The 22,792-nt window shown below is 48.3% G+C and overlaps 1 protein-coding gene across 1 annotated transcript in view; it reads right to left on the bottom strand.

The window, feature by feature from the left end:
• SLC24A3 (solute carrier family 24 member 3) overlaps nucleotides 1-22,792 on the bottom strand; it is a gene marked incomplete at its 5' end in the record, with an annotated part of 322,397 nt that overhangs the window by 62,060 nt on the left and 237,545 nt on the right. Inside the window, 3 exons of the mRNA XM_081149048.1 lie at nucleotides 19,105-19,208; nucleotides 19,504-19,588; nucleotides 22,502-22,576. Coding sequence (XP_081005174.1) covers nucleotides 19,105-19,208; nucleotides 19,504-19,588; nucleotides 22,502-22,576 — 264 coding nt within the window. The remainder of the gene's footprint in view (nucleotides 1-19,104; nucleotides 19,209-19,503; nucleotides 19,589-22,501; nucleotides 22,577-22,792) is intronic.

The raw sequence follows: 22,792 nt of genomic DNA, 5'->3' as shown, positions 1-22,792 counted from the left end.
GCTGAGGACAGTGGAGAGACTTGCCCAAGGTCCCACAGCTGAGAGCGGCAGAGTCAGGTCCAGGCCCATGTTTGCCAGAGTTTGAGGCCCACAATGTGTGTGTATTTTTGTTATCATGGTAAAATTTACATAACAAGAATTACCATCTTAACCATTGTTAAGTGTACAATTTAGTAACTTAAGTACATTCCCATTGTTGCACAACTGTCACCATATCCACCCTCAGAAGTTTTTTGCTTTCCCAAACTGAAACCTCATACCCACTAAAGAACACCCCTCCATCCCTCCCTTCCCTGGCCCCTGGCAACCACCACCCTATTTTCTGTCCTTATGAATTTGGCTACTCTGGATATTGCGTGTCAGTGGAATCAGACAGTATTTGTCCTTTTGTATCTGGCTTATTTCACTCAGCACAATGTCTTCAAGGTTCACCCATGTTCAAAGCCCACACTTTTAACCTTTGCACCCTTTCCTCCTGACTCACAGGGAAGCTTTAACATGGCTCAGGTTGGGGGGCTGTTTGGATCATCTCAGTGCTCACAGCCCAAATTTACAGAAGCTCAGGAATCATTCTTGGTCCCAAAGAATATTGTAATACTGAACTGAGCCTAGAGTGTGGTCAGACAGTCCCCGCATTGCCCACAGAGAGGCTTACTAATCACAAGAGAACGAAAGATAATTGCAAAATCCTTCTTTAAGCTCCTAATTTCAACCTACCCACCCTGTACACAAATCCCACTAACACGAAAGTCACACAGAATGATGCTTCCTCCACATTTATTTCCTTTGCTCTTCCTGATCATCCAAAATGTGACACAGGGAGAAGCAACAGGAGTCAGTACTCGACAAACAAACAAAAACAAAAAGGAAGAGCTGGTATATTTTGACTTTGTTAAATATTCCACAATGGATATGTGCTTACATTATTTTGTAAAACACAGTGTTTTGACTCATAACTCAATATTTTTATAATAAAATGCTTAAAATCTTAAGGTTACTTCAAATTTGCTCCAACCTGTGCTCATATGTCTCCTTGTGAAATCCCTGTCATTTATCATTACCCAGTGTTTATGCTTGTTCAACAAATGTTGAGCTCCTCAAGCCTCACTGTGAAGCTTGGCTGTAGTTGGCACGCCATTAATGTTCATTTCCCTTTCTTTCCGAATCCTGATGGATTTTTATTCGACTAGGCGACTATTACTAAGATGAAATATTTTATAAACCCATGTAATATTAAAAAATAACTGTTACTAAAACAAATTCACCAGCACTCTACGAAATGACAGTCCGGTGGACTAAAGTGATGGAAAATGAACAAGCTATTTCCATAGATAAATGGGAAGAAAAATAGAATTCGGCAAAAGTGGAGCAAGGGCAATCCAAAAGGAATTTGAATCAGACAAAGCATCTAGAGCAGGAGGATGTTGTAGTCAAACTCTTGTTGGGACTCCGTGGAAAGAATATGTATTTTAAGGAGTTACTTACTACTTGCATTCAATTGTGGCCAATTGTTCCTGAATAATTATACCCTCATAGGGATAAAAAATACAGTCTATGTTTGTATTCACTTTGGCTCCCAGGAAGAATGAAACTGTAGAAACTTGTGGTTTGGTGTTATCGTTACAGCTGTTGTTGACACCTGTTATTAGCAGCTGCAACTCCATCCCTTAAAAAAGACCTGACAGGTGGCCCCGGCTGAGGATGGCCATTCGTGGGGATTATCCCGGTGAATTCAGATCCAGCGACTTGTTGTTGGTGTCCTATTGGAGTAATAATAACTGACTGTCGTCATAATATGTTATATAACATCAGCATGCTTTTAAACGTCGTCTCCTCAAGTAAGACAGGGCACGCAACGATGGCCCAGCGCGGGGGAAGACACTGAGGAAAGAGACGCAGCCTCAGCTCTACCTGCACTCGGACTTCTCACTCCTCAGGCTGCCTCTATACGGTAAATTCTGGATGAGAACCGAGCCTTATATTTTTATTTCTAATCTTGGAATATAAGTTTTGGACCCATCTACTAGATTGCAAAATTAACCCAAGATTATGTGACTCTCCTCCCATCAAGAGGCGGAAACCATGAAACCTGGACTGACCTGCCCTGAGCCATACAATGCAGAAGCAGCGGGTGCCAGTTCGGAGCCTCAGTCTCCAGAGGCCTTGAGCGTGACTCTCAGTGGGAACTCTCCCGCCACCACATGAACAAACCTGGGCTGGCCTGCCCCGTTTTCCCGGCTTTGCCTCATCCCCCCCTTCCCTCTGGCCATCACCACACCGTTGTCTGTCTATGGGTTACACATACATGTTCTTCAGTGAATCCCTTCACCTTCCTTTATCCAGTTCCCCGACCCCCTCCCTTCTGTCAGACCCTTAAGACTCCCAATTCATCATTTCTTTTATCCCAAAGGAAAAAGAATCACTGTTTAATCTTATTTCCAACATGTTGGAAGTCACCCTGAAGATAAAAAGCTCCGTTTAAAGAGGAAAGGTGACATGGGGAGGCTGTGCAGGATTACAGCCTGGATGTGCTGGAGACCCTCAGATGAGGCAGATTTGGGTGGAATTCCAGTTGCTGAATTAACATTGGAGGTTATGGAACAAGTCAGCCAAGGAATAAAAGTGGGCTAGTTCCCCTAAATGTGCAAAGGAGGGCCTTTGGGGTGGGGTGGTGTCTCATGATCCTTTCGGTGGGTCCTAACTATTGTTTTCCCTGCAGAATAAAGTATCCTAAAACCATAGGTATTCCCCACTTGCCATCTTTTCCTTCTTTTTTTTTTTTTTTAAAGAATTTTTTTTCTTTTTTTTAAAAATATATCTTTATTGATCTCAGAGAGAGGAAAGGAGAGGGAGAGAGAGAGAGAGAGAAACATCAACGAAGAGAGAGTCACTGATCGGCTGCAGCCCGCAACCCGGGCATGTGCCCTGACCGGGAATCGAACCTCAATCGCCTGGATCCTAGGTCAACGCTCAACCGCTGAGCCACGCCCGGCCGGGCCATCTTTCCCTTCTTGATCAGCCTTCCTCTAGTAAGACTTTCCCCTTGCCATAATTATTTGTACCCATAACTCATCACTCGCGTGGCAAGCCATAATCAGAGCTGGTCTTCTTTAAAGACTCTCAACTGTCACTGGCCAATAAACAAAATTTTCTTCCCTAATCTAAATAGGACACAAACACTAAAAGGCTGTAGGGTCCCTTATCATTGATCTACAACCTAATTACCAAAGGGAAGGGCTGCGGCCGTAAAAAGAACCCCACAAAGCCTGTCCCAAAGTGGTTGGATTTTAGCTAAGTTGGTGCTCCAGCTATGTCAGCTGCATAAGAAGTTACTCCAAAACCCGATGGCATAAACCAACCATTCTCATGCTGACGGATCCTGTGGATCCATGGGGAACAGCTCATCTCTGCTCTATTCAACATCGGTCGGGGTGGCGTGAAGATTGGAGACCGAAATCTTATGAAGACTGCTTATTCTCATGTCACTTTCTGGGCTGGAAACATCCAAACAGCTGAGGCAGGAAATCAGGGGCTCCTCAGGCATCTCTCTCTATCCTGTATGGTGTCCCCAGCATGGAAGCTTCAGGGCAGTTCAGCTCTTTCACGGTGGCTCAGGGCTCCAAAGGTCCATTATCCAAGAAAGCGACAGACAGCCGGGGGGAGTCCCATTGCCTTTTATGATCCAGGCTGGGAAGCCACAAAATGTTCACTTCGATCTCACTGTATTTGCTGAAAGGGAAGCACTAACCGGCACTCAGTCAAGGAGAAGGTAGCCAGACTCTGTTGTTGGAGGGGAGGAGGGCTGTGGAATTTGCTGCCACATTTTAAGCCACTGCAGCAGGGCAGGAATGGGATGGGGAGTGGGTCCTGGAAAGCAATAACAGGAGATGGCTGGGAGAGCTGGCATGCCCTGGTGGCCCACGGTGACATTATACCTTTGGGTTTGTGGGAACCCTAACCATTTGCATTCACAAACAGTAAGCATAACTGACCACAGGCCTTGCTGAGTCTGAGGATGGAGCCAGGCACGCCCCCCTCTGATGGATCAGAGAGTGAAGGGTTGTGCCTGGAGAATCTGCTCAGCTTCCCTCTGACATGATGACTGTTTCTGTTCTGTCCTAACTCATACTCAATTCAAGAGGTATTAACTCAGTTAATCTTCATCACAAGCCCACGAGGTAGGCACTACTACTGTGCCCATTTTTCAGATGAAGAAACAGAGGCACAAAAGCCATAAAAAATACTCGCTTAAGATGACCTAGTTAGTACATGGTTAGTAGTACATGGTTGTTATGGGTTGAATTGTGTCCCCTCAAAATTCATATGTTGAAGCCCTAACCCCAGTACCTCAGACTGACTGCATTCAGCTACAGGACCTTTAATGAGATTAAGGTAAACTGAGGTCATAAGGTTGGGACCTGATGCGATGTAACCGGTGTTCCCATAAGAAGAGGTGACTAGGACACAGACATGCACAGAGGCATGACCAAGGGAAACACATGCCATCTACAAGCCAAGGAGGAGCCTTCGAAGAAACCGGCCCTGCGGAGTCCGCGTCCTCAGACCTCCAGCCGCCAGGCCGGGAGGAAAGCGGTGTCTGTTGTCGAAGTCCCCAGTGATGCCGCTGGCGTGTGACCCGAGCTGGCCCTGGTCTGCAGTCTCACCCATCCCACCCCCGGGGCTGGGGGTGAGAGGCACAGCATTCCTCGGAGGGCTCCACCCGCGACCCCTTTGCTAATGTCCCCAGCACCGGGAGCCAGTGTGTTTTAAAACAGCAGCCACTCCTCCCCTGCACATTTCCAGGTGAAGCTCAGTGGAAATGTCATTGGAGAAGCCAATTCAAAGCGAGGAAGGAAAAATCACCTCAAATGAGATTTAAAATAGGATGAGGGGAGTTTTAAGGCTCCCTGGGATCTGGCTTGGAAGTTGGAGATCAAAAAGAGAAGTCGCAGGGCTCCTCCGAGCGTCCCTGTCTCATTACCCTGAGTTATGTAACCCGCGGCCTCGTCTGAACCTGGGCCCGAAAATTCCCGCTTTGACAACACTGCTCTTTTTATGAAATAGCTCTTTTTACAGAAAGTAAGTGGCTGGGGCGGGCGCAGTGCGTATGTGGGCATGGGGTGGTTTGGGATACAGACCGTGGATGGCAGACTCCCTGGGACAGCCCCTGGCTCTTGACCTCAGAGAGGGGCCCGAACTGCCCTCCCACAGTCAGTCTTGGTTTGAACAGCACAGGATTCACCAGCGCCTGCTCGCCCAGATCTGCCCTGAAACAAATTTCATGGTCGGTGTTCCTTGTGCCCATGTGAGAAGATCTCAATGCCAAGACCAGCTCCACTGGACACCTCAAAGCCCCCAGGACTATGGCAGCCATGGACCTACATCCAGGCCCTTCTCCCAGCTGCTCACCACCACTAGCCAGCCAGGAATGGGAGCAGCCTGTCTCCACCCTCCGCCCCTTCACCGGTACTGATCCCCCAAAACATCTTGCACCAAAAATTCTGCTCAGGGACCACTTGGAGAAAACCCAACAGGTGATGGCACATAATTCATTCATTTAAAATGTCTAGATTCTGACTTGCTCTCTCCCTGATAGATTGAACAAGAGAACATAAAAACAAAACACAAACCAAACTAAACCAAACAATACAAGCGACTGGAAAAGGAATTAAACTATTGATGGGAAAGATCCTCTATCCCACAGAGGTCTGTTCAAGGATGAAGCTAAAGACCACAGTCTGTGAAATTAAAGCTTATAAGATTACGGCTGAAGAAAGGGGATTATGGCTTGGATGGTGGGCAAATACATGAGGTTTACTAATCAACACACACACGTGCACACACATGCACACTCACAGACACACACGCATACACACGCATACACCACACATCACACACAGCTCAACAGCAAATTTCAATTTGGGTTGTTAGATGCTAACCCAGTGGATCTTCGGATCTCCCTTGCACACTCCCACTAACTCAGCCTCGTTACTCATGGTCGGTCTCAGTGTATGTGGCAGTGATTCAGGAGTCCAGGTCTGGACATATTTGAGATGTCCTGGAGGTGACTGGGGAAGGGGCCTGCAATCACTGGCATGTGGGTGGTATTTAAAACCACAGGCCTGGAATTGAGTGTGCAGAGATGACACCAGCAAGTGGCACAGATGCCGAAGGATCGATTCTAACTCACGCTACAGAAAAATGCACTGGGATCCTGAAAACTGGACAATTCATTTGGCATTAGTCATTCACCGGCCCGTGGCTTCACATTGCCCGTTGCCTTCGCATGCATTTAACTCTTATACCGCTAATTAATGTCCAACATTGCCCATTGCCTTCACATGCATTTAACTCTTATACCGCTAATTAATGTCCACATATTTATGTATTTTCTCTACATCTTCACCCTCCCATACCATCATCACAAGAGGAGGCAAATACCGAAAGAATCAGTTTGGTTAGGCAAGTGTAGGAGTCTACTAGAGATGCTCATGTGCACACGTGAGTAACAAAGTAAAATGGAAGGACTGCTACGGGAGTTTGAAGAGATTATGTCCACCTGGTGAAATCCGGGAAGGTTCCTTGCAGGAGGTGACACTGAATACAGCCTTACGGAACAAAAACGACTTGCACTTCCAAAACTGGGAAATGCCATGGAGTGAACAGATGCAGAAGGGCATTCCAGCTGGAGGGATAACACACGTGCAAGCGTTTGTACAGAGGAGAGCAAATGGGGACAGACACGGGTGAAAGACAGCTAGAACGGGGCCTGGCTACTGCGAGATGGCCATGGAAGGTGTGCTTTGCAGGCAAGAGATGAGGTCAGAGTGAAGGCTCAGGACGTTTAATCAATGCAGAAATGAACTGGAGGTGAGGGACTCTGGTAGTCCAGTTGGCCAAGGGTGAGGGGCAGCAGAGGATGCTGTCAGTGGGCTTGGCAAAGAATTGGCAGGTACGAGAAATGCAGGGATGGAAGAACTGATCAGATTTGACAACAGGTTGGGTGTGGGTGTGGGTGTGGGTGTGGAGGAGCTGCCATGAGACTGAGGCTTAAAGTGGGAGTGACAGGAACCAAGGGGTGCACTCAGGGTGCTCGGAGAACTCCAACGGGATGGTGTCATAGTTACTGTTATGTGTCAACTTGACTGGGCCATGACATGCTCACATACCTGGCTGAACATTATTCTGGGCGTTTCTGTGAGGGTGTTGCTGGATGAGATTGCCTTCCCCAGTGTGGTGGGCCTCATGCAGTCGCTGAAGGCCTGCCTAGAATAAAAGGCTGAGGAAGAGAGAATTCTTTTTCTCTGTCTTTGGGCCAGGACATTCGTCTCCTGCCTTCAGACTTGGACTCAGACTGGAACTTACACTGAAGACTCTCATGGTTTTCAGGCCTTCGGGCTTGGACTGAAACTGTACCATCCACTTTCCTGGGGCCTCCAGCTTGCCGACTCACCATGCAGATCCCCGAACTTCTCAGCCTCCATAACCATGTGAGCCAATTCTTTATAGTAAGTCAATCATTATCTATCATATCCATCCATCCATCCATCCATCCATCCATCCATCCATCCATCCACAGCCACACATATGTATGCTATATGCTATTGGTTCTGTTCTCTGGAGGACACAGACACACAAAGACAGTGCACCAATGAACTGAGAGTTTAGTTCAAGATTTAGATCTTGACTTGGAGCCCATCCCAAAAGACCCAGGTTGGAAAGGTCTTACAGCTCATTTGCACACTAAGTATTGAGGATGGGAGAAAAGTCAAGGCCAAGGATAAAGAGTGGGGTGCTCAGGGGAGCAGGCTTAAATTATGAGAAAAGGTGAATTTGTCCCATATAAAGTATGGACAGGGGACTAAGGGCAGCTTCGTTGGGGGAGAAATGTCTCCCTTTGGGGGGTATGAGAAGAGGGGTTCCAGGAGTAAGAAAGCATTTCATGGAGCAGAGCAGGTGGAAGTCTGCTCAGTGGGAAATGTTCACTGGATTTGTGTCCAGGAAGAGATTTGGGGGGAGCTTGAAGAATCAGTTCCAACTGGGGAGTGGGGGCAGGAGAGGGAGGCAAGTCACCTGTTACGGGTTCTCAAATAATATCTTTCATTTGCTTCATCTCTCTGGTGGCTTCCTTGAAGATAACCATCTGCACTACTCAACTTGTCCATCTCCCCTTCATGCCTACACGTATCTTCATTAGTTCAGGAGGGGCCTGAGGGGCTGCAGAGAGGCAGGTCCAATGGGTGAACTAGAGATAAAGCACAGCTTGGTCACACACTGCCCACATACACGCTGGAAATGCCGAAGGAGGTAGGGCGCAAAGCGCAAAGTAGGGTTCGGTTCATGCCTGACAGCAGCTGTGTGTGTGTGGACAAGCCACTCTCCCCTCTGCGCATCAGTCCACCCAAATGTCCTGGTCATTCTTCTGTGGCTCATGACCACCCCTGGCTTTCTTCCCTCTCTATCCTGGCTCCTGCATTCCCTGTGCCCCTTTGATCTGCCTCCTACACAAGAGGGATGCACAAATGCTCTCTATTTATATTTATGGACAGAGAGGAGGTCAGCTAGCATACTTCCTTGGGCTCTAAAAATTCACTCATCAAAGTCAGATGAATACCATTAATAGTTCAGATCCAAATTTAGTGAGAGGTCTTAGAGAGTTTTATTGGAGCTTAAAATCCCCTACAATAAATATGTTTCTGCATTTCAGCACCAAATAATTTTTAAACACTCTGAGCAACAGAATAAAAAATAAAATCAATAGCAACTGCTATTACTTCTAGGGGCCCTGCCTGAACCAATGTCAACCAGAATCATTCTTGCTATAAAAAGCTCAGTTAAGTGATATGTCACCTCCCCGGTGCTGGAAGCCCTAAGCACTCAGCGAGCAGTACCTAGAATAGGACAAGTCCACACATGCCAGGCAGCAGCAGTCACCCCCATTTGCACCCCAGGATAACTTTCAGAGGGAAAAGTCTGTTGAGCACTGAGCTCCTACCACACTGCAACAGGCCCATGTGACTTCAGGGAGTGAAAGAATGGGAGGCTGGCTAGTTGGGTCAACTTTCCTTCCCTAAAATGCTCACTCTGCCCCAACTGAAAGTCCAGCTGAGGGCATCATGAGACCTAACCCAAGGATGACCCCAGGCTTTAGGACAACTGTTCCCAGTCTTGGGATTTGGGCTCGGTGTCAGAACCAGCTTCAGAAAGTGGGCACCGCTGTCTGGAGCCAGGAGAACAGGTGAGGGGCTGCTTTTTCCCTTGAGGTGCCACCAAACCTCTTACAGCTGCTTCCAGCCACCACTGAATGAAGGAGTTGGACCAAAGCAGCCTGATAGCTAGAATTTCCCTTTTCTTTTTAAAGCTCTCAAGATGTGCTAGTCTTCTTCTGGTTTGGCAAGTTCAACAAAATGATTTGTGGGGAAAATTGAAGCTTTAACAATTTGGTGGTTGAGACTTGCCCGGGAAGATGTTGAAAAATCAGGTCACTCAACAGAAACTCTGCAGGTAGATGGCAGAAAGCCTAGGCTGTAGAAAATATTTTCTCAAAAATAAGACAGCACATGTTACGGTGCCGGATGAACAAATCTCGTGATCATTCACACGGGGGCCTGGGGGGGCTGGACCATTGTCTCTTAATGGCAGTCAATATAAATTACTTAAAATAGTAAGAATCGGTTGATCTCAGCTTCAGAAACTCCTATGTTGTTATTAAATCCTAGCACCAAGGCTAAAATTTATTAAAAAGGAAGGGAGAGAGGGAGGGAGGGAAGGAAGGGAAGGGAGGGAGGGAGGGAGGGGGAAGAAAGGGGGAGGGAGGGAGGGAGGGAGGGAGGGAGGGAGGGAGGGAGGGAGGGAGGGAGGGAGGGAGGGAACTGAGGGGGGGGAGGGAGGGAGTCCTCGTTTGCCATCTGTCCTTCCTCAACTGAATATAAGCCACATGAGAGCTCGGGGGACTGTCCCATCCTGCCATCATCTCCCCAAGCACCAGAACTGTAGCTCAGTAAACACTCACTGATTGAGCAAGTGATTGGACCACCCTGGTGCTGTCTGGGTCTTGGAAAGGCCTCTGCTGCCCTTCAAGGCATAATGGCTGCTGTCGTCCCAGGGCTCCTTGGAAATCCTTACACGGATCTGAAGTGACGGGGCTCAGTGCAGACCCCAAAGACGAAGGCTTGTCTGTTCTCTGGTGCAGCAGGTCCCAAGGACAGCTGCGGCCGGCACCCCAGGAAGTTGCAGTATGTTTGTTTGTTTTTTGATTATGCGAATACATGGTTCCAAGGCAGGTGACAGCACACTTAGTTCCAAAATGAACAAATAATTCAACAAATTTTAAAGAAAGAACGAAAGAAAATAATGTACCCAAACTCTGAAAGTTCTCAGAAGTCTCCTCTCTCCTAATGGAGAAAGGACTTCTGTTTTCAAAAGGTGGTTAAGTACTTTGACAATGGCCAGCCTGCCGGGTGAACAGGTGTTCGAACCCCTCAAAGGATCCGGTCACAGTACAAAGTCATTCTGGACTATTGGAGAAACCCACTGATTTTATCCCTGTTGGGGCCTGTTGATATTCGAGCACCAGAAGCACACAAACCACCTCAGCAATACCCACTGTGGACCCCCCTTCCACACTGCTATGTCCTTTGGGTGAGGAGAGGAGTTAGGGGCCACAAAGTTGGAGATGTAAAAAGTCAGCGAGCACCATCGTTCTCCACTGAGCGAACTCGCTCAAAACAGTTGGGGATCTTCAGTGGGAAGACGCTGTGGGTGGTATGGCCAGGAATGCTCAGACCAAAACCTCACAAAACTTAAGCCCAGGACTGGGATTAGGTAAAGTCAGGCCCAACCCTGGCCAAATCAGGGCCAGAGACTTGCTTATGTATAAGGAGCCTTTTGCTTCTAAATCACAAGTGGGGTTTGTCCAGGTGGAGCAGGCAGGGGCTGGAGGCTGGAACTAGGGGCCAGAAGAGGCCTAGAGATGACCCCATCATGTGGGAAAAAGCAACAGGATTTCCATCCCAATTTGGTTCACAGCTTTGTGCGGGGAGCACTGAGGCTTTGTCTCAGGAAGGCTTCCCTGAGCCTTCAACCAAGCCCCGGGGCCTTTACAGGTACCACGAGCAAAACCAAGCCATCCAAGGGCTGCGAAACAAAGGCATTTCCAAAAAAGAACAAACATTTCACTGGGCTACTCCCACACTTTGTCTCCTTGGGTCATATGGGAAGCCACCTGGCTGTCCTCTCCACCTTTCCTCCTTATACCTGAAACAGAGTGGACTCCCCTAAAAGACAGAATAGAGGCGAAGGGCAGAATGGGTGAGACAAGCCGACCTGGGGCTAAGGGGCAGCCTCGTCTACACGGGAAGGTGAGCTTTCCGCAGCTTCACGCTGTGGAAGGCCATAGTGCCACAGTGTATTGGCATTAGAAAGGGCCTTAACATCCACTCAGCCCCACGCCACTTCAATCCTGCCACGCTCAGGGCATGCACAAAGGCAGCTCAGAATAGGATCCAGTTCCTACCAGGAGACGTCGCCTTGTTTTTCACTCCCAGACAACTCCTCAGCTGCCAGCCTCAGCACTTTCTACGAAAGCCTCTAAAACAGGAGGTTCAAGGATACCCCATACCTGCTGACTTCTAGACCAGAGAGGAAAGCTGCCTGACCATCCAGGATGGCCTCCTTCAGCCGGGAGATGGATTCTTCTACCACCTCCCACCGTGGGAGGGCCTCTGCGTTGTTCTGCTCTGCTAGTTTTTGTCCCACAGAGATTAAGGAAACAAATTCCAGAACAAGACTGCCTTGCTTTAAACCCCAACTCTGCTATTCCTGATGTGTCTGGAGCAAGTCTCTCCATCTCCCTCTCCGGGCTCTATTTTCTCATCTGTAAAATGACAAAAACAGTAGCTACATCATCAGGTTGATATAAGGTCTAAATGAATTAATACACATAATTTTGTAATAACTCAGCTGAGACTCCAATAAAGATTAGCTGTTAATACTAAAACTGTCTTTATTTTAAAATAAAAATAGACAGCGACTGGGACCAGGAGAGTGTTATATATTGTTAAAAAGAAGAAAAAAGGGAAAGATGCTATGGGAAGGCTGGGACCCACATTTCTAGAAGTTGCATGTTGCAGTGATCAAAGACAGAGCACGAGAGTGGAAAAAATGAAGTTTACTGTACAGTGACCAAGATCTTCGGGTGAGGAAGGCCGGGGGTCCACTGTTGTCCGTCAGCTGCACCTAGCCCTCGAATCTCCCAGCTGCTGGCACCCGCATCAAGTATCCTAATTCTAATTTTCCATGCCCCAATTGCAGCCATGGTTTGATCTTGGGGGGAAAAAGTCACAAATAAATAGAGCAATCGGAAGCTATTTTCCTTCCCATCTTGGGGGAGTGGCAGCTCATGTGTCCATCACAAGGAGAAAGACAAACCCCCTCCCTGCCCTGTGAAAATAAGCCCCTTGGGGGCATCAGGGAATGGACTGCCTCAGGCCAACCTCTGCTCTATCTTACTTTGCCTGTAAAAGCCAGACATTTGGTACATGAGCTCTCCTGTTGCCCCAAACGGTCTGCACACTATCTGGAAAGATGAAGGACGTTTGCTTCTTTCTCACTCGGAGATTCAGGCTGTGGTCCAGTCTTAAGGTTTCCACTTAAATCCAGAGTGAGACGGCCCCTGCAGGAAGGAGCAGCTGGACCAGGAGGGCATAAATGTCTTATTTCACATAAATAAGAGGAGATCGGCCAGAATAAAAAAGAGTGGGTCGGAAAAGTGTTTTGTTATATTAAGAAAAATAACCAAAAAAAATCCCTTGGTTGCCTCCCCTGCCTCTCCATTTTAAAACTGCACACTCGGCCCCTGTTGGCTGATGAAAGACTCTCTTGGTACTGTAGCCTAGCATGATCTGATAAAATACCCCAGCTTTCTGTGGATCTAAGGTAAGCAGGGGGAAGGGGTGGGGGCCAAGAGATAAGAGGAACTATGATGGGTCAAGTCATCGCAAATGCCGTGGATTTCAACTGTTCTGGTCTGGCTTCACCACATGCAAAACCATAAGTGCCAATTGCAAATTCACAAAGACTAGTTGACATGCGATGAGCAGTGCTGCCCAGGACTCAGGTATCACTGTATTTGGGGTACCAGAAGTAGCTAATCAGGGCTTTCACTGCAAGTGATGCCAATAGGAGTAGCTCCATAAGAGAGCTGAGCTGCTCAATGAGGTTGGGGAGGGCTGTTAGTGACAAAAACTGTCCAGCAATGTGGCCAGTGAGTAACAGATGGCTGATTAAGCTTCCAATTAAAAAATAAAACTTCACAATGTATTTCAGTGATCCTACCATGTTTCTGGATCTGACACACCACAGAAGACTTCAGAATATGTTAGACCATAGGCTGGCTCTTCTCTGAAAACAATCTCTCCTAGTTTCTCATGACCAATTTGTACTTACTTGTAGAGCCAGGACCCATTTATGTTACTCAGGACAGAAATCCCAGTTTTCCATGATTTATCTCATTCTATTACCCCCGTTTCCAGTATCAACAAACCCTCCTGAGTCACCTCCAAAAATATTCCAAATCCAGCAACCACTTGTTTTCGCTGCCCAGAGCTCAACTCATGCCTCACCATAGACTTTCTAACTGGTCTCCCTACCAGTCTTGTCACTATAGGCTACCTTTCTCCATAGAGTAGTTGGAGTGAATCTGCCAACGTATAAATCAGATTTTACTTACTTTATAGCTTAAAATTCTCTGATGGATTCCCACTGCACCCAAATCCCCACCATGATCTGCCCCTGCCAGAGCTCTCTTTCAACCACGCTCCCCCTTCACAAGGCTCCACCCTTTTGTCTGGCCCTCAAACATGCCCTGCTTTCTCCTGTCTGAACATTACTACTTTTTCACCTGGCATTTTCTAGCCTAGATCTTCATATGAAGTTGTTGTCATGACTTGAGGTTCCTTGCAGACATCCTCCCTGACCATCCTGGCCAAGCTGCTCCCCCCTCTTTCCCACTGTCAGCCCCCATCCCACCGCCCAGTGCATTTCCTTCAAGGACATTTTGTATTATTACTCGATCATGTATTGGTTTCCGTGCTTTTTAACTGTGATCCCCCACTGGCCTATGAGCTCTAGAGGGGCAGGAACCTTTCCTCTCTTGTTCACCTCTGTGTGCCCTGTACCTGCACAGTGAATGAAAAATCACGTAACACCGATAATTCTGTTTCATGACTATGTCTCAGGTTATGTTCAAAGAGTTTTCGCTGTTTCAATCCACCCTGTCTTTTGGGTACTTGGTGGCAGGTTGTGACACTCATCTGTGCATTCATCTAACTCCTCAGGCACCTGCCAAATAGTTCCTGAGCATGTTAGTGCCAGGGAATGGGGCACTGTGAACGCTATTTCTGGTCCATATACCCCCCCACCTGTGTGAAGGGCATCATATCAGTTAAGCAGTCACTTATCAAAGACCCGCCGAGCATTTACTGCATGTGGCAATTCTCTGGTGCTGTGGATAAGTGGGAAACGGGTAGAGATGCACTGGGCTCTGAGGGAGCCCACAGCCTGACACCACGAAGGTCTCCCAGCAGGAAAGGGATTCCCCACACTTCTGTAGCCTCCTCAAGCATTTCACTGCTGCAGGGAATGGGAGCGGTCACAGCACACACCTCTTCCTATTGCCCGTGGCATTGCTGCTTTCTGACTCCAGCTTGAGAGGTTAGCAGACTAACCTTTTACAGTGTCCTAGGGACAATGGCATGTTCCCTCTGCTCGGACAGTGACTCAAATGTTCAAGACAACGCCTGGAACCAGAGTCTTCATTTTAGTTGGTGCCATTTTCTCCATGGAGTGGAATTTCATAGTATTTTCTCCCTCCATAAACTATCAACGCTTGCTGAGGTGGCCTCAAGTGCACAACTCAACAAAGCATCACCTGCACTCTGCATTGTGCACCCATCTCCCCAAGCAGAGTCTCTTTCCTTCCCCATTTCCCGCCCCCTTTGCCCAACTCCATCTACCTTCCAAGTCCCTTTCCCTCTGGCTGTCACCAAAATGCTGTTTGTGTCTATGTGTTATGTATATGGGTTTTTTTTGTTTAATCCCTTCACCTTCTTTTATTCAGACCTGTAACCCCCTCCTGTCTGACAACTGTCAGTCTATTCCATGTATCCATACCTGTTTCTGTTTTGTTAGTCAGTTTCTTTTGTTCATTAGATTCCACATATAAGTGAGATCATATGTTATTTGTCTTTCTCTGACTGGCTTATTTCACTCAGCATAATATTCTCCAGGTCCATCCATGTTGTTGCAAAGGGTAAGAGTTTCTTTTCTTTTTTTTTTTTTTACAGCTGCATAGTATTCCATGGTGTAAATGTCCCACAGCTTTTTTTATCCACCCATCTACTAATGGGCACTTGGGCTGTTTCCAGATCCTGGCTATCATAAATAAAGTTGCAATAAGCACAGGGGTGCACACATTTTTTTATACTAGTTTTGGGTTTCATCAGCTATATTCCCAGCAGTGGGATCACTGGGTCAAATGGAAGTTCCATTTTTAATTTTTTGAGGAACCTTGATACTGTTTCCCACAGTGGCTGCCCAGTCTGCATTCCCACCAGCAGTGCACCGGGCTCCCTTTTCTCCACACCCTCAGCAGCATTTGTGGTTTGTTGATTTATTGATGATAGCCACGCTGACAGGTGTGAGGTGATACCTCATGCTGGTTTTAATTTGCATCTCTCTGATAATGATTAGTGACATTGAACTTTGAAGGCAGGTTTCAATTTAGATGTACAGCCTCTGGGTGCTGCTCTGGTTTGTGTAAAGGGGCCTGCAAACCCAGCCAAGATTAGAGGGACCTTGCCAATGAACATCAGGTACACTTGGAGGATGCCAGGAGAGCTGATGGTGAAGCTCTTTATTATAAACTGGAGCCATCTGCCGGCCTGTAGTAGCTGGAATATGAAAGTCCTAACCTGGAATGCAGTTAAACTGTTTACTCTCTGTGGTTATGTCTTTAAAGCTTAACATGCTTTGCATGGTGGATTTAAATTCGTAAGTACATTGTTTTACAAAACTGAAATAAATTGGTATTCTCTCTTTGTTGTTACAATTTTGTTTGTTTTTAAATAAAAAAAACCCTGTAGGACCACAACCCTATAAATGTCTTGAGGGGAAGCCGAGAACCACTCTATAAGCCACTTTCTAAGAAACAATTTCCTTCTTGTCCCGTAAAACTCCCCAAAGCACCTTGGGCGAACACCGAAGCACTGGGCATGTTTGCAAACTGCAAATACAGCAGACATTTAATTACATCAAATTCATCACAAGCCTAATTGAGACAGGAACTCAAACCTTACGGCTTAATTACTTTAATTTCAGATGGGTAACAGTCTTGGTCAGAGCAGCCCTCCATGCAGGAATACATTAGAGAGAGGCCCGTGGGCGCTCTCTGGTAATTCTCTCAGCCAAATGAAAGTGTGGAGCAACATCACAATGCTGAGTGAGACCCGTGATTGGATTTATTAATCAGTTCAATTGCCAATAACCATCCTTTGCCGGAACATGTTGCTGCACCGGCTCCCCCGCCTTGGAGGGCGGCTCAATATGCCAGGCATGGTTCATTTCTTACTGATTTTTCTTTTCCTCCCACCGATCAGACAGCACAGAGACAAGGACCAGTCCTCTGAGATGGTTCTTCTCACCAACATCTCCTCATTTGGATTTTCACTGAGAGACCTTCTCCCTGACCTTCCTTTCCCTCGCCTCGGGACATGCGGCTGCTGTTCTGCAAGTTAGTTGTAAGTTCCTCCCACTGGCTGGTTAAATTACCACAGTGGCCCAGGGTGTAATTTGGAAGCAAGAGACCCAGGGATCACTATTCTTTTGAGAGCTGATAATGGTGTCCTATTTTTGTTGAGCGCTTACTGTGTGGGCCAGGTGCTGTTTGCTGAGCATGTTATGTTTCATCCCTAAGGTGATGCTGGGAGGTAGGTGCACTTGTACCTACTCTATAGATGAGAAAATTGAGGCTTAAAGAGATGAAGCAACTTCTCCGAGGCTCCCCAGACAGGAAATGGCAGAGTAAGGATTCAAACCCAGGCCAGTCTGATTCCCAAAATGTGATTATGCTCCCTCTGCAAAGACTTTGGGGATTTTACAAAGTCCTGAAGAAGAGAGCTGTGTGGCTTTGGAGCTCTCCAAGTAGGCACAGGACAAGGAAAGACAGAAGGAGTGGCTGGCACCCAGCACCATCAGGTGGGCTCCTTCTAACATCATCACATTTGACACTTCTCTCCTCAACCGCTGTAGGGCTGTGAGATGAGCTGGGCAAAGACCTTCCGGAGGGGTAGAGTGACTGGTATCAGCACTCACTAAAGTTTAGGAAGCACTTTGCCTTTTAAGTAGTTGTTCTAACAAGAAAACTGATTAACTGCATTGCTAATACATTATGAAACACACGTGCATTCAAGCCACTTCATATGTCATTAGTTGCATGGCATTTACTAGACACATCCCAGTCGTTTATTTCATTTCCTTACTTTGTTTCTCCCTCACTGGGCTTGCCTTTGCATCAGGTTTCAGGTACAAATGATTAATGAACTAATGACAACACTAAGAAGGGCCAAGCTAATAACTGCCTGCTAATGGCGACAGTGTTAATTAGGAGAGCGCTAATAGCAACAGGCTCTTCTGCAGGATGGAACAGTTCGTCCCAACTCAGGTGAGAGCCAGTGAAGTACAAATGGAAGTGAAGGCAAAGCTCAAAGGGGGAGACTTTTTTTGGTACTAACTACATTTACAGGCGATCTAAAAACACCATATTGTGGGTCCACAAAATCTAAGACAAGAGATAACCGACCAAAAGGGCAAAGAAAGAAAATGCTCAGTCTAACAAGTTGGGCAGAACTCAATAACCACACTGTCCCTTTTCAGAAGTAACTGTCCACCTGTGGGAGCTGGAGCTGATTCCTGATGAGATCAAGGTGTCCTTCTGCCTGTCGCCCAGAAGTAACAAACTCACCAGGCTACCCAGGCAAATAAATTGAAAGTAAAAAGCAGGAGTGGAGAACAGCCATGGGGGGCCCGAGTGCAGCCTGCTGTAACATTCTCGTTTGTGTCAGAGAGACGAGCAGCATGGGGTGCCCCTGGCCGGCTAAGTGGCCGAGGGGCCTGCAAAAGGGCGTGGGAGAAACTTCGCAGGAGCCTTCTTTAGCCCTTCAAACCGACTGGCCACTTCCACCAAGACCCTGTATCTTCCACAGCCAGAGAGCTCGTTTAGACCACCAAGTGCCTCAATACTGCAAGTGGAGCACCCTCGACGGGCTTCTAGAAGTCACGTTTCCTCGAAGATACTCAGAATCCTGGGTGTTTGGGCAGAGAGCTCAATCAAGATCGTGCTGTTTCTAAATACAATTCCTACAAGGAAACTAGGCCATGAGTGCTGGCAGGACGGCTGCCAACCCATTTGCAGCTGCAACGCCATGGATGCCAGAAAGGCTCACACTTCGGTGACCTCGGGGTACCTTCCCAAGACTTTCCAAAAGCACACCAGAGTTCATAAAGGACAAGGACCCCACGACACCCCCCGAGCAGAGGAACAGTCTTCATAGGTAAAATGCAGGCACGCAAAATCCCTCGTGACCCAAAAGCAACCTAAAGTGAACACGTAAATAAAATGCTTCATGTAGATAAACATAGACCGAGCCCTAAACTGTGATGCATACAGATTGCTTTTAGCAGGAAAAAAACTGTGTCATTTTCTGTCTCCCACCCTCTCTCTTTTTTACTCTATTTCCAATGAGGCAAAATCATACCTAAAATTGTTTTAGGTTTTCCAATTCAGATCAATACTATCAGAATGGGCATGACACCTTCGGATTCGTGGCCCACATCTTCGGGCTGGTTAATTGTTCACGTGAACCTGGGAACCCCATATTCCATCAACACGGAGCCCGAAGGATGGGGCCTGAGAAGTCCCAGGCCCGGCTGGCCCAGCCTCCGGGGGTGTGGAGCCAGGTCGTCGCTCTCCGACAAGACCGCTGGCCATGCTCCTGCCAGGCTGGCGCTGCTCCCGTCCCCAGAGCCACCTTCCGCCGCCTCTCTTACCTGCCCAGCGAAGAGCCCACAGACCCCGATGATGCACAGGATATTGAACACCGCCGAGCCCACGATGGTCCCAACTCCCACGTCGCCCTTGGTGATGAAGACGCCTGAAACACAGAGCCAACCTCAGCCTGGCTGTCGTGGCGGGTTGTATTCCAAAGTGTGTGCAGAGGAGTTCCTTGTGTTACACTGGTCACAGAGGACACACAGGGAACCGTCGAGGGTTGGAGAGCTTTCTGATCGGCACTGGGGACACTGTCCCACCAGAGCATTGGCACTGGGTCTGGGACATGTCCATGCAAACTAAAAGCATTACTTTAATAAGATAACAATGACCAGCAGCCACGGAGCCCCTGTCCTTTAGAGAGGGCGGGGCTGAGACGTCCCCAGGGTGTCACCTACCTATGACAGATGTGAACAGCTCTGGGGCCGAACTGCCCGCCGCCATGAACGTGGCCCCAGCCACATCTTCACTGAGGTGCAGGCGCTACAAAGGAGCAAGGACAAAGCACAGATGAGTGGAATTCCCCCTGGGGACCCTGTGACTCCCCGGTCTCAAGCTTGACCCTTTCTGCCTCCCCCTCCCAGAGCCCGGCCAGTCCTGCCCGACCTCCCAGGCTGGGCCACAGCTCCTCTCATTGTCCTCCTCGAGGGGCAAGATCAGGGCGAGGGCTGCATGGCCACTCGAGTTAAAGGCTCTTGACAAGCCCTAGGGTCCCCAATCCCAATGCCCCCAGGGGCCGTGCAGATGGCAGGGAGGAGTGGAGTGGCAAGTGTGGGGCTCAGCAGGCATTCACCTCCTTTCTCACAGCAGCACCACTCAGCTCCCTCTGAGTTGTCAAATGTCTCTACTTTTAAATTAGAGTGATTGGGGTGACATTGGTTAATAATAACATCATGTAAGTTTCAGGTGTCTATGTTTATAATACAACATCTATATACTCTACTGTGTGCCTACCACCTGAAATCTAGTTGCCTTCCATCCTAGTGTCCTTATTTTTTGAGATGCCAAAAATCCACGTTTTAAAAAATGCAAAATATCCTGATGTTTTTCAATACCATGCTGATCTCAGGTAAATTAGGCTCATGGTAACAGCTTTCGAGCCTTGATTCTTAGAGGCTCTGGAGGCGTAGGGGGTGGGCGAGGGTCACCCTCCTGAAACCCGCTTCCCGTCCTCAATCTTGAAGCCTGGGGCAGGGAGAGTGAGGGGTGAGTAGAAAGTAATAAGGCATCAGCTCTGCCAAGATATTCTATGCAACAAACTCTCCAGGTCACCCTGGCGGCTAATCCAAAGGTGATTTGCAAGACAAATACACATCAGAGGCTGGTTAGCATGTTAGGTTTCTGCTTTCAATCATGACTCAGAAAGTGAGCTGCTGGCCATCAGTACATAGCCAGTTCCCCTTGCGCCCCAGCTGAGAGATGCCAGTCTTGAATGACACTTCCCAGGGGCACTGGCAGAGGCACTTCCTTGCTCAGCCAGGGAGGGGCAGCAGGGCCTTGGTGTAGGCTACTGGCTCCACTGACCAGCAAGTGTTCAGCAGGAGCCCTAATGGAGCGTTTTGACCTGGAATCCTGGGGTTCCTCGCTCTCCACTGAACAGCTAAACTTCACACGGGGTTCTGAGCAGGGGTCTGTGGGAAGGTCACCTAAAGCAGAGCTCACATTCCTTGGGTGGCTTGCCAAGACCTGCCAGGAGCTGTGAGCCTTGCATTGCTGTCTTCTCCATCTCGGGCTCCCTGATGGGGCGCTAGTTCTGGAGTCCACACCTTGGGATCATCTCCAGTTCCTCTCTCCTTCACCCACTCAGGTGGCTCCTTCCTTCACATCTCCTTCTATCCCTTCCTCTTTCATTCCTAATTCACTCTGGCCTTGGCAGCATCTCACTGGACTCTTAGAATCACCATCAAGGGGTCTTCCTGCCTCTAGACTCCTTCCATATACTGAACACAGATGCCAAAAGCCTTCCCAGCTCCCTCCTGAGCACTGCACAACTCCTCACACCCAGGCTCTCATGCTCCAGGCTCGCCATGCAGATTCCAGCCCTCGGTTCCCTGCTTGGCTCTGTGGCTCAGAGTCTTCTCTGCTCAAACATCATTCCTGGAAATGCGCTGCCCTGGAGCCCCTGCCTCCCAGGCTGCTCCGGTTTAGCCCCTGCCTGGTCCCCTGGCTGAATCGCCTGTCCTCCCCTTTCCTCCCTCTGCTCTTTCCAATGTCCCTGCACTTCATCCAGCCCCCGGTGTGTCTCACTCCGGGGCTGCTCTGCGCCCTATGGCCCTTGATGGAAGGACCACCCTGGGCTGCGTCTCGCTTCCTCTGGCTGTGCTACCGGCTCTACGGGTTTCCTCGGCTCAGTGGAACACATTCTGAGAACTGTGTAGATGTTGCTAGAACAGGGACTTAGCTATGTTCTTTTAAATCTTTGTGGAGAAGAGAGAGTAGTTTGCTTTGCATGAAAAATAAGCCACCACATGGTGGTATTTCAGGGATCCCAAATGACCCCAGTGACAAGGGCTTCAGAGCTCCTTCATCTCCACACAAGGCAGCCTGTTCTCAGGTTAACGCTCTGAACAAGGGCTTCCACACCTGCCCACTGTCCCCTCGCTCCTTCCTCCTCCTATCTCCACGGTATAAGGGACCTGCTCCTGGGCCTCGATTCTTTTACTTTTTTAAGTACACAAAATCAACAGACTTCCAGGATACAGAGGAAACTGCCTGAGTTAGTGGTTCTCAAAGTGTGGTTTTGGACCGGTAGCTTCAGCAGCACCTGGAAACTTATTAGAAATGGAACATCTGGTCCCTGCTGGTCCCCAAGACCTGCTCAATCTGACACCTGCGGGGAGGGAGGGAGGCAAGGGAGGGACAACAGAATTTGAGAACTACGTAGATTCCAGATGCGAGGTGCATCTGGGAGAGATCCCTTCTGGAAAGTGATTCTGAATCAAAAATAAAATGGAAAGCTTCCAGGCAAAGAGATGAAAGAGGCAAGAGAACGAAAGTGTTCTAGATAAGCTGAGTATTTTCTGATGCAAGGCAATAATTTGGTATTCAGCCCAGTGTCACTGGGCCGGTTTGAAGAGTCCATTTCCAAGTCTCTGTGGCCTGTTCTTTCATCTTCTCACCTTTCGGGCCTCTGCTTGGAGCATTTCTATACATACACACAGAGGAAGAGCGATGGACGCGTGCCGCTGGAGAGCTCTCACTCCACAAGGACCCACGAAGCACCAAAGGAGGGTATGAAGCAGAAGGGAACGGCGGAGAGGAAGATGGGGGGAGAGACAGGGAGAACGGAAGAGCAGAATTTAAAAGAGAAAAAGAAAATCGGAAGCAGGACACGAAAAGCACCATGAGTTCTGGCCAAACAGAACGGGGAGAGCTGGTGAGAATCAAGGCACGCACCTCGCAGATCTTTTCCAAGGAGGGGACGAAGAAGTCGTCACATACAATGGCCAGTGCGTAGAACATGTACATGGCCTGGAAGAGAGGAGAGGAGAAGGGGTTAAATCCAGAGTCAGGGAAGAGCCACAGGTTGAGGGCCTGGCCACCCTCTTTCAACAACATCCTCTGTCATCAAGAATTCAACATCTTACTCAGGGTATGAAGTCTTTGCAATGCCTGCGAGGCCCCACATGATCTCATGCCTCCTCCCTGACATTACTGCCTACCACTCTCCCCCTTGTCCACCCCTTT

The sequence above is a fragment of the Miniopterus schreibersii genome (assembly GCF_964146895.1).
Source record: "Miniopterus schreibersii genome assembly, chromosome: 10".
Lineage (NCBI taxonomy): Eukaryota > Metazoa > Chordata > Mammalia > Chiroptera > Miniopteridae > Miniopterus > Miniopterus schreibersii.
This window is presented reverse-complemented; position numbering and strand designations above follow the sequence as displayed.